We start from the raw sequence: 12,229 nt of genomic DNA on the forward strand, positions 1-12,229 counted from the left end.
CGGATTGAATTGAGTGCCCAACTTAAGTAGCCTAGCTCATTGTTTACCTAAGCAACCTGAAAGACAGTTGCATCTGTCAAGTAGGAAAATTTAGGGACCACTTATGCGGGGAGGCTAATTTATGTCACCATAAAAGTGTCCAGCAGCGTGTGTGTGGAAGAATGAGTAAGTACTCTATCAAGGACTCGGTGTCACAGTGGATGATGAAGCGGCAGCTCCCCTATGGCCGGAATCAAGCATACCCTCATGAAGCCTGAAGCTGGAAAATGTTAAATAGTCTCTGTGTATCTGTCTGTATGTTGTATGTCTAATGGCATTGAATGGCTGCCATGCATATGGACATTGTGATCCACCCAGAGTCCTCTTCGGGGTGAGAAGGGAGGAACATAAATACTGTAAATAAAATAATAATAATCCATCTCCCTTTTAAAAAATCTAGAAAGTGGTTCTCAGCCTATGAGTCCTCAGGTGTTTTAGCCTACAACTCCCAGAAATCCCAGCCATGTATTGTCGAAGGCTTTCATGGCCGGAATCACTGGGTTGCTGTGAGTCATTCGGACCATGTTCCAGAAGTTTTCCTCCTGACATTTCACTCACATCTGTGGCAGGCATCCTCAGAGGTACCTCAACAGATGTGGGTAAAACGTCAGGAGAGAAAACTTCTGGAACATGGCCAAACAACCTGAATGACTCACAGCAACTCAATCCCAGCCAATTTATCAGGTGTTAGGATTTCTGGGAGTTGAAGGCCAAAATATCGGGGGATCCACAGGTTGAGAACCACTGATCTAGAAAATCCTGCTTATGTATGATCCACACTGAGTGAAAGGAAATACCACACTTTTGACAGGATAAGAAACAGTCCATAGCTGCCTCTGGTCAAAATCCAGCCTGGTAGGCTATGATGTCTAATTTTGTGATGCTGGAGCTAGATCACTGACATGATATGCAATCATGTTTCAAAACTATGATAACGTGTAATATGGCACATTGCAAATTATTTCACTGGATAATAGGTGATCCCACTGCATAATGAGGCACTACAAAAGGGGAGTGGCGTATTTCTGGCCAAGCATAGGGCACCCTGACCTTTCCACTGCCTTCTATTTTGGACTACCAGTGCTCCATGGTCCTGTTTGGGTGACTAACCTTTTGCTTCTTGAGCCATCATTAAACAATGGTAACTTGCCCTACAAAGCCTCATATTATAGTATATTGTAACCACTGCACAATGGCTGTTTGTTATGATTGTGAAATGATTCTTATGGTGCCCTGTGATAACAATGCTCCCCTCCTGAGAATGTAACCACTGTGCAACACTGTAATTCTAAACTGTGAAATCATAATTATGACATAAATTCACATGACGATGCTAGGATGAGTGTTTTTGCATACTGAGGTTTAATACAAGGTGAAAATCATGTGGCCCTCCAGATACTGTTGGGCTACAGCTCCTAATAGTACTAGCCAACACAGCCAATGGTGAGGAATGCTGGGAGCGGAAGTCCAACAACATCTGGAGGACTTTATAAATCTTTTCTCTGGTTTAGTATCACATTCTTGGAAACTTGCAACTGACTGCACATTTTCAGCAAATCAAAAGTTGGAAGGAGAGGTTTTCTGTAGGTATGAAGGTATGAAGACATCACATTCCCAAGAAAACTAATGTAATGGAATCTTAATCTTTTAATTTATTGTACCTGAAGATTTCCATGCCCATCATCATCATCCATGCCCTACCTAGGTTTTCCTCATTTCTGGTTTTTCAATGTCCAGCCAGTCCTTTTAGGCATACATTCTTCAGTTTTGCTGCTTCTTTGCTGTTTAGTTTTGCCCTTCCTGTAAATCTTCTGAAAAACTAGATCACAGAAATAGAATTATGTGCAGTTGGTTTGTGTGATTTGCATAATTTATTCACAATGCAGAATTTTGAGTGAATGTGCATGCGCATAGACCCCTCTGTCTCTTGCTGTCTGTCTCTTTCACACACGCAAACACAGAATAGTATACAATGATTTGAGTATGTTATGCTCCTAATTCCCTTCTTTGATAGTTTTATAAAGAGGGAATATGCATGCCGGTACACTGAGGAACACAACTATTGCTCTGGTTCTTCAGCTCACATAGTATGGTGCACTCAAATAAAAGAAACAGAAACCAATTCCCAAGAGGATCAGCGCGGTGGTCGGGAAGGGAAAGATAAAACACAAATTAACCAAATTTATGTATAATGTATTTCTGGTTCCTTTGACAGACCATTCCAAAAACTCTCAACACTTTACTGCTTTAAAACAAAAAGAAGAGTAAAATAAAATTACACACAAACACTCTATATTCAGAATCTGAATTAATTTCACTCTGTTTCTTCTGATGCTGCAGTGTTTTGGTAAGCCAGCCAAATGAAGAAATGACTTCATCTCCCCCCACCCCACTTTTGAAAATATGACAACATAGATGAATGCCAAACTGATTTGTGGAGCTTCCTGAAGTTTTTCACACACTCCCTGTGTGTTCATTGATAGTCTTAGGATAATCTTAGCTGCATTTGCTTGGCAGCCCACTCTCCCAACCATCAACATGGGGGCAGGAGAAACCTGCTGATGCAATCCAGGACACGTTGGAGAGCCAACTGGACTCCCTTGATGGGACATGGCACCATGATTATTGCAATTCTTGCCTTAGGTTTGTGCCTCAGGGCCTCCCACTGCTTCTCAAAACACTTCATATTTTAAAAATAAAAATTTAAAAAAGTTATGGAAGTAATGGTGTGAGTGCCAGGTAAAAGCAAGTCTGGAGAACCTACACCATTAGGTCTAGGCTCCCCAAGGCTGCCGTAACAAAACACTTGGCTATCTTGGTCAGGTTTTTCTCTGGAATGGGTGGTGGCCAGGCCCTGGCAATCTTGCCCTCTAGATTTTCTTCTGCCACATTTGTCCTGCAGTGCGTGCTCTCCCTCTTGCAGTGATGGTCTATGTGGGCCCAGTTCTTCCTTGGCGTTCTACACCAGTGATGCCACTTCTAGTCATAACTCTGTGATTTCCAATGGGCTCTCCATGATTACATCCCTCATCTTGTGCATAGGAGTGGATTTGGCAGATTCAGTGCGGGCATTTCTGTCACAGTATGCCCCACCATCGGCAGTCAGTGTCTCTAAGGAACGGCCTAGCACTTTCTGGTCATCTTCAGGAAGGCTGTTGAGGTCAGAGGTCAGCAGGGTGCCTGTGCTGCCATGGACCATGTGGATTCCATCAGGCCCTTTGAGCTCAATGGGCTGCTTGTGTCGAAAGCGGAGGCTTCCTTGGCTGGGGCTCCTTTGCTCATCATCTTCATCCAAATCATTCTGGATTAGCTGAAAAAAACCCAAGTTGAAAATAATACATCATTCTCTCTCTAGATGATCCGATTTTTGCTCCTACTTTCAGTTCCAGATACATATCTTCCTAAAATCCAGTTCTAGATGTAATCTACTCACCTTCCCCTCTGAGAATCTCATGCATGCAACTATGCACACATGGGCACTTGTGCTGTCCCATGCATTCCAAGAAGGTGAGCCTAACCTGTCTATCCTCTCTCTGGAAATTGTAGGAGACAGCATTGCAAGTAGCAGTCCCATGCAGGTATTGAAACTCTCATCCTCAGAACAGAGTGCTAAATGAGGTTATAGCATTCTATCACTCTATGAGAAAAATGCATACCTTTCTCTGCCAATATTCTTGATATAACATAGGATACAGATTCTGAATTAGGGGTGGGGGTTAAATGTTTATGTCTTACTTAACATATCCATCAATGCTGAAATATTCCCTATAAATGGACAAAAGAGTTAATAAAATAACTTACATGGAATGCATTTGAGAGACAGAATCCTGTGTCATCTTATACTACAATTAAGAACTTAGATCATAATCCTGGGGGCAGGAAACTTTTATTAATTTTTTACTTAGAAAGTACAGTGATGGCACTAATGAACTTTTTACATGAGCTGCCCGAATCACCACACACTGTGGCAAATCTGGCATGGGGAACTCATCGCCCCTCGCCCCACATTGTCTGGCTTCCCCCTTTCCTGATTCCATGGCGGGAAGTGTCTGCCACTCAGCTTCCCCTCATTGATCCCTATGTGCCAGTTCCTCTCCATTTGCATGATGACAGTGACATAAATAGAGAGGAACTGGCATATGCTGCCAAAATTACCTCATGTGATGATGATGAAGATAATGATATCTAACTAAGAAACTTCTTGTAGCCTGATCCTACCTAAAGCAGACACAAACATTATTCAACCAAGAACTGAACGTTGGCAGAATGGACCTCCTTTGGCACAAGCAGCTAATGTTTGCCACCTTTTCTAAGTATTGGTGGCTGTAGAATCCTGCAGCTGCACAAGCAGGCCACACACGGACACACTTTCCTACACATTTTCTTGCACAAAGATACACAGCCACCTCTATCATGTTGCAGTAAGTGATTATGGAAGTTTAATCTTATTTTGCAGAGCAGTGGTGTCAGAGTTACAGTTGTGACAAAAACAACAAAATCCTTGCTGGGAGGAATATTATGATATTTGATTTTTCCAACTTTTTTTGTACTTTGAGACTCTTTTTTGTTGTTCAGAAAATGGTATGTTTTCTGCAAATACATGGTTTTCTTCACACAATGTTTTTTTCAGAAAAATAAGAGGGTTTTTTTGCACAATTTTTTTTGGCAAAATGAAAAATCATATAAAATGCATGCAAACTCACAAGTATTTTGGTATCTTTGTACTCAGAGACCTTAGAGGCATAGTGAGAAATAGTTGTGAATTCTATGCAATGCATTCAGAAGGCTAGAGTTTTGAGGTAAAGGCACATCATCCCAGTGGGCACAACAAGCATTTTAAAGAACTTTCATGCACAAACAGACTCTACCTCAGAGACCGAAGATTGGTCCCCATTACTGGTGGTGGCTTTATGCACCATCCTCTCAGCAAGTAGTCTTTTCAGCCGCATGTAATCATCCAAGACTACCTTTAAGAGAGAGCCCTGGAACGAGGGAGGGAATGGGCAACAGGTGAGATTACTCAGAGGCCTTTGCCACCTCTTACTATGTTCAGGGAATCTTCATGAAAAGTTGTTTCAAAGTTAGATGGATATCCATTCAACATAAAATTATGGTAAAACAGTTGTATGACCTTCTCACCTTTAGACAAAATGCTTCTGATTTTCCCCTGATTTAAGTAAGATACTTGTCACAATGCAATTCGTATGAACACCCCAATCAATTGTAGTCCAGATCTGGACTTCAGGTTCATGGTGGTGTTGTGAGTGACCAATGGTGCCAAAGGAACAGGGGCTTCAGGAATATTGTCACAAATACTCTTGCAATATCTTGGGGAGACCAGATCTTTCATCTAATTTCCATGGCAAAGCCAAAACAAAAATCTTTCCTTGGACATCGTTTTTCAGAGAATGCTAGGCAATGCATTATCACTTACCTTGATAGGCCCTTCTCGCATGATCTGGCCGAGCTTGGCAATATTATCATACTCCTGGATGGCTGCTCGTAGATAGCGATCATCTTCAGGTTTGGCAGCAGAAGGCTCTCGTCCAAATGTTCCCTGAGTAGAAGAGATCAGAATTATAATTCCCTTCTCAATAGGCTTGAAGGAAAAGCCATGGTGATTTTTTCCCCAGGAACTTTGACGTATCTTTCTGATTTGGCTTTGTCTACTTTTTTGACAGTGTAGTTCTTCTGCAGTATTTTGGTACCCAATACACATGCCAGCAAATTGAAAAAAACATTTCACCTGCAGTGGAAAGTGACATCATTTTTATTCAGAGTCTGTTATTACAAGTTCATATCTAGGTGACAACTTAACTGGTAATGATAGGTGACAAATATTCTTGAAATATCATGATCACCTACAAACTTAAAAAGCTTGAAAACTACCAAGCTTTGGCTGGCTACAAGATATGTACTAGAAAGGACAGAAGAGTTAAAAATGGGAAGTGAAACTTTATATTATAGCATAATAGGATGGTCATGTTTAAAGAACAGTGTCAATATTTAATTTACATTTAGTTACACTACCAAAAAGTGCTATGCTGCTATAAATGTATTTAACAGATGATGCCAAAAATGTGCTGTTTTCTAGCTTCTCAACATAGATAAACTGGGATGAAACTAAAATCCTAAGGTCTTCTGACTTTCTGAAGAGATTTCTCTGGTGCAAATCTGCTTGAGCAAATCTATGTCATGGTTTGCAAAGGCACTGTGTTGTGTGTGTTAACTGGAAAATGAAGTGCATGGAGCCGTAACAATCTATACTTGTGATTTGAACCCCTAAAAGTAAACAAAAAAAGTTTCCATCTCACATGAGTTCTTGCTGGACTATTCCACAGGTCTGTGATTTCACTTAGGTTCTCAGGTAAGTCATCCTCATGTTCAGCTTGGGCTGCAAGTTCCAGATTTCTGCAGAAAGGGTCCAACCACACAGGGTTTGCTCTGCAAGGGGGAATAATGTCTTCAATAAAGAATTGCAATAAAACAACTCATGGTCTAACCTTAGAAGAGTTCGACAGATACCGTGGACTGATAAAAAAACAAATAAATGTGTCTTAGAGCAACTGAATCCTGAAAACTCCCTAAAAGACAAGATTACTGAGAAATCATACATTAGACATATAATGTAAAGATTTGGCTAACTAGAAAAGACAATAATGCTTGGTAAGGTAAAGGGGAATAGGAAAAGAGGAAGCCACAGTACAGATGGACTGACTCAATCAAGGAAGTTGCATCCCTGGGTCTGCAGGGCTTCAGCAGGACTATTGATGTTAAGGTGCCTTGGAGGGCTCTCATCACCATAAGCTGAAGTCAACTTGACACCAGTCAACAACAATAAGGTTAGAAAATGGCTCCTCAGGCTGTGAGAGATTGCAAGTTATTTTTTTCTAATACGGCAGGGATTGATGCCCATTGACTAAATGATGCCCATTGGATTTTCATTGCTGTTTTAATTATGTGTAGGCATCGAATTGTTGCCAATTTTGTATGCCGCCCTGAGTCCCTTCGGGTGAGAACGGCGGGATATAAATGTTGGAAATAAATAAATAAATAAATAAAACTGTTAAAAATGTAGGTTTTTTGGGGGGGGGGCGGGGAAATGTAGCTACAGAGATGGATCTATAGCTCCACATGCAGGATCTTGGCTCACATTTCTATGTGCATATCTAAGAGATATGTCTCTAAAAACGATACCATCAACTATGATGAGCTTGCATTTTCCAACATGCACACCACATGTTACTAAATAAGAAGAAATGCAGACCATATTCTACTATTTCTTTCTAGGGGAGGAAATCATCCTAGAAAGATTGCCTCCCGTAGTATGTAAGAAAGCTCAAATGGTTGTCATGGGAAAACTACTGATTTAGTAGAGGGAATTTTGAGTTCAAAATTAACATTTGAAGAAATGTTACACATTTCTCTCCTTTCTCCATTTTAGATTGCTCTCTCACTACAGTTTTCCATAGGATTATTTATTTATTTGTTTATTTATTTACAGTACTTATATTCCGCCCTTCTTACCCCGAAGGGGACTCAGGGTGGATCACATTACACATATAAGGCAAACATTCAATGCCTTAACATAGAACAAAGACAAAGACAAACGTGGGCTCTGAGCTGGCCTTGAACTTATGACCTTTTGGTCAGAGTGATTTGTTGCAGCTGGCTGCACAGCCCGGGCCTGGATTAGCAAATGTGATGAGTTTTTTTTTTCCGATTAAAAGCTCACAGAATATACAGATCAGCTCCTTAGACTAAAAGTTCCCTCTCTCTATTGTATTATCTCCTCCTTTTTCCTCATTTGTTCCCCTGTTACCTTCTGAATTCCATTCCTCATTCCGCAGCACTCCCAACAGAGACCTGGAGCCATTTATGAGACTTACATAACTCATCAGAAAGTCATAGGTCAGTGTTTTGAATCTTAAGTTTTTGGTGGGGGTGCCCCTCGCGTTTCTTAATATTGAATCATATGTATGAATCTTATGAAATAGATACACCAAACGAGGCACAAACAAAATTTTGCACAACCCTAGTATGTATGTATATATCTATTTTGTTTGTATGTATTTTCCAAGATGGTCCCAACTTTCAGAGAGCACTGTAAGTCCCACCAACAACAGATCTGGACCAAACTTGGCACACAAACCCCACATCAACCCACATGACCAACAGAAAATACTGGAGAGGTTTGGAGTATATTGACCTTGGATTTAGGGAGTTGTACTTCACCTACATCCAGAGAACACTATAAACCCAATCGACAATGGATCTGGATCACACTTGACACACAGATCCAAGATGGTCAGTTATGAATACCGGAGGGGTTTGGGGGGATTGACCCACGATTTTGGGAACTGTAGTTCACCCACATCCATTGAGCACTAAGAACCCGATGATGCATCTGGACCAAACATGGTATGTATACCCAACATGGCCATCTTTGAATACTAGCAGGTTTATGGGGAACTGACATAGGATGTTGGGAGTTGTAATTCACCCACATCTTTAGGCATTTTCTAATGGGAGTAGGCATAAAAAACAAAAGCAAAACCTGATTTTTTTTCTAAAAAACAGTGTTACATATTGCCTCACCTGGGCATCTCTAGGTATCTAAGCTAGTATATAATAATAACCAGAAGAATGATTATGAGCAGTGACTAAGTAATTCAAACAGTAGTTACTGTTGGGAGGGAAATAGTGTTTTGGAAGCAAGGAAAGTGAAGGGAAAAGGCTTTGGGGGTGAGGAGGCGGAGGAAGGGGGAGGAGCAAGAAAGAGGAAGGAAAGCTTGGAGAGGGAGGGGGGAACTGCGAGCCCCTCAGTATGCTTTGTGGAGCCTTTGGGGCTCCGCGAAGCACACTTTGAGAACCGCTGGCTTAGACTAAAGTTTTCTGTTTAGGGCTCACAGCTTAGGTGTTTAAACTGGGAATGACTAGTGTTAAAAGTTTCAGGTTTTTTTTTTTGAGAACTTACCCATCAAAGGAATATTTGTTTGTGTTTGGCATATCCATGATGTCCATGAAGCCCCGGTTACCTGCAGAAGGCAATGTGTAGAGTTTTGTGAAAATTGTTTACACCATTGAACTTTAGACCGTGACACCTTTTGGGGGGATAAAATAGCACCTGTGGCCTGTGCCTTTAACAGCAGCCTGACACACAGATATTTTGTAGTGAAGCTTTCTACACTACTTATAAGCATGCCACAGAAAGTTTCACCACGTATCTTCTGTCTGGTTGCTTCCACGCTACCAGTTTCGCCTGGAATCTACATCCTTTGTTAACTCACTTTTTATGGAGAATCCAGATGCTGTGGTTGCCACCCTGTTGCATTCCAGTCCTTTCTCTGTTGTCCACCCATCTTTTTTCAGACCTGATTTATGGCAATTTTAAAAATTAAAACACAAGTGCAGCACCAGCTTGACCATATATATGGTCAAACTGCTATTGAGGCTCTTCTGGACTACAGTTTCTTTAATTAGACTTTTTTTGTTTTGAGTATCTTCCCATTATCATTTCTATTCCAGATGTAAGCAACATCACCAATGGAAATTATGTTTGAATTAATGACAGTGTACTGTGATTTCAATTACTGATTTCCTCTTATTTGTTCCTGGCTTTCTTTTATTTTTATAATAGAAATTGAAATACTGGAAATTAGCCCACTCTTCAATAGGATAAAGGAGCTGACCAATTAAGGGACAATTAAGAGATTATTCAGCAGTAATACTGTTGAACAGGAAGGATTAAGGTTAGGATCTGCAGAGAGGAAGCTAATTGCTATTACAATTATAGGGGACCTTTGCTGAATGGGACCTAATTCTATATAAACATCATAGCAATATCTTGGTCATTGGTACAAGTGTTACTGTAGAACAAGAAGTTTAATTTCACCTTCATCTTATTGTGAAAAGGCAATGCTCCAGCATCACCGAGGAGCCATAGAGTGGAAGCAACCACTGTGTCAGGCTGCTGGCTTTCCCAGCCAGTGTTATGAATGACAGCTATCTCGTCATACTCATCAATGAGCATGCTTTTCCCATAAATCAGAAAGAAAGACAATAGTTAATATCTCTCACCTGTGGAACCAGCCACAATCGCTTTTAATTTTCTTTTGTGTCTGTAAAGGAATTTGAACAAAATAAACAACTTGAAAACTAAACTCAAGAATTGCATAGTAAAGTTTGTTCAAAAGCGTGCTGTGGACAGTCCCTTAAACCCATGTATTATTGTCTGTCATATTTTGAAAGGGTAGGACATGGACTAATGACACAGCCTTTAATTTCTAATAATAATGATGATGATGATGATGATGATGATGATGATGATGATGATGATGATAGGAGCAACCCCAGGGGCCATCCAGTTCAACTCCCTTCTGTCATGCAGGCAAAGCACAATCAAAGCATCCCAAATTGCTCTCTTGTTGATGGTAGCACTTAATCAACTACCTCGTGTTACAATATTCACTCATTGAACTTTGCCCAGCTCGTTTTTACCCCCTCTACTTAGGTGCCAAATCCATGTTTTATTATGATGATAATTTTATACTTTTACCATGTTTAGAGTGTTAAATTTTAATATTTGTGTCTGTATTTCCTGATGTTATTTTATTTTGGTTTGCTGTTTTTACCCGGCCTTGGCCCCATGTAAGCCGCCCCAAGTCCCTTCAGGGAGATGGAGGTGGGGTATTTAAAAAGTATTATTATTATTATTATTATTATTATTATTATTATTATTATTATTATTATGTCACAGCAAACAAGATAGATATGCTGGATTTCGAATCACAAAATCACAAGTCGAACACTTCCCAAGTGTCTAGGACTGTGTGATGTATTTTCGGATGATGCGTGCAGATCCTAGTAGGGTGGCCTTTTGCAGTTGGCAGATCGTAATTTTGTCAATGTCTATTGTTTCCAAATGCCGGCTGACATCTTTTGGCACGGTACCCAATGTGCCCATCACCACTGGGACCACCTGCACTGGTTTCTGCCAGAGTCTTTGAAGTTCAATCTTGAGGTCCTGATAGCGGCTGAGTTTTTCCTGTTGTTTTTCGTCAATGCGACTGTCACCTGAGATGGCAACATCAATGATCCAAACCTTTTTCTTTTCCACAACTGTGATGTTTGGTGTGTTGTGTTCCAGAACTTTGTCAGTCTGGATTCAGAAGTCCCACAGTATCTTTGCGTGCTCATTTTCCACAACCCTCCCATGATAATCCAGCTGGAAACAGTGTACAGCAGGTTGCCATAGCAACGTAGCCTCTCCTTGGAGGGGAAGGGGGCGTGGCTTAGTTGGCAGTTAAAGCTTACCCTTTTGAAAAAAACGGTTGCTGTTAGACTTTTGAAGGAGTAGGGAGCTGTTGGAATCAGCTGGAGAGAGACTACTCTTTAAAAGCTTGGAAAGTTAGGAAATTGAGGCTTGTTCACACAGGCAGACGGCAGCTTAGTGTCATTCAGGGAAAGGCTGAGGATTTAAGCTGACCGGGAGTTTAATCTATTGCACTCTGAGAGAAGTTGTTTAAGAAATATTCATTCAAACGAGACTGCACTGTAACTTAAGATCCTGAAACATCTATATATTGGAACCACACGCTTATGTACAAATAAACTTGAATTTTGTTGTTTATAAAGATCAGTCTCCTTGCCTCACTCTGAGCCTGATGGAAAGCCATTACCATTGACTATTCATCCCCTACTTTAAAAGACATTACCTCACGTTGGTGGCAGTTACCGTACTTTCCTATATAAGTTACCATATTTACTCATATAAGTTCATCAGTTTTGTTATCCTTCCTCACCCTCCAAATCCTCCTGATATATATATACTCCAAACATATCTTCCCTCCATATTTGAAAAGCTGTTTACAATTGGAAGCAAGTGGTGGGATCGAAAAGGATTCCTCCCTGTCACAAGTTTCACAAATTCACACACGTCGTTTCGCATGATCAATGGTTTCGTTGGTTTCCTTGCACAGTCTGCATTTTGGGTCATCAGCTGATTTTTCGATCTTGGCCTTAATTGCATTTGTTCTGATGGCTCCTGGGCTGCAAGGATCAGGCCTTCTGTCTCCTTAAGTGTCCCATTTGTGAGCCATAGCCAGGTCTTCTCCTTATCAGCTTTTCCTTCAATTTTGTCAAGGAACTTTCCATGCAATGTTTTGTTGTGCCAGCTGTCCGCTCTAGT

General features: G+C 40.7%; 1 protein-coding gene across 1 annotated transcript in view; it reads right to left on the minus strand.

Moving 5' to 3' along the window:
• Positions 1–2,211: 2,211 nt before the first annotated feature.
• cdh23 (cadherin related 23) overlaps positions 2,212–12,229 on the minus strand; it is a 669,485-nt gene continuing 659,467 nt past the window's right edge. Inside the window, exons 64-69 of the mRNA XM_008106631.2 lie at positions 10,120–10,160; positions 9,017–9,077; positions 6,354–6,483; positions 5,474–5,596; positions 4,908–5,021; positions 2,212–3,349 (exon numbers count right to left, since the gene is read on the minus strand). Coding sequence (XP_008104838.2) covers positions 3,023–3,349; positions 4,908–5,021; positions 5,474–5,596; positions 6,354–6,483; positions 9,017–9,077; positions 10,120–10,160 — 796 coding nt within the window. The 3' untranslated portion in view covers positions 2,212–3,022. The remainder of the gene's footprint in view (positions 3,350–4,907; positions 5,022–5,473; positions 5,597–6,353; positions 6,484–9,016; positions 9,078–10,119; positions 10,161–12,229) is intronic.

This window comes from Anolis carolinensis, chromosome 3, assembly GCF_035594765.1.
Source record: "Anolis carolinensis isolate JA03-04 chromosome 3, rAnoCar3.1.pri, whole genome shotgun sequence".
NCBI lineage: Eukaryota > Metazoa > Chordata > Lepidosauria > Squamata > Dactyloidae > Anolis > Anolis carolinensis.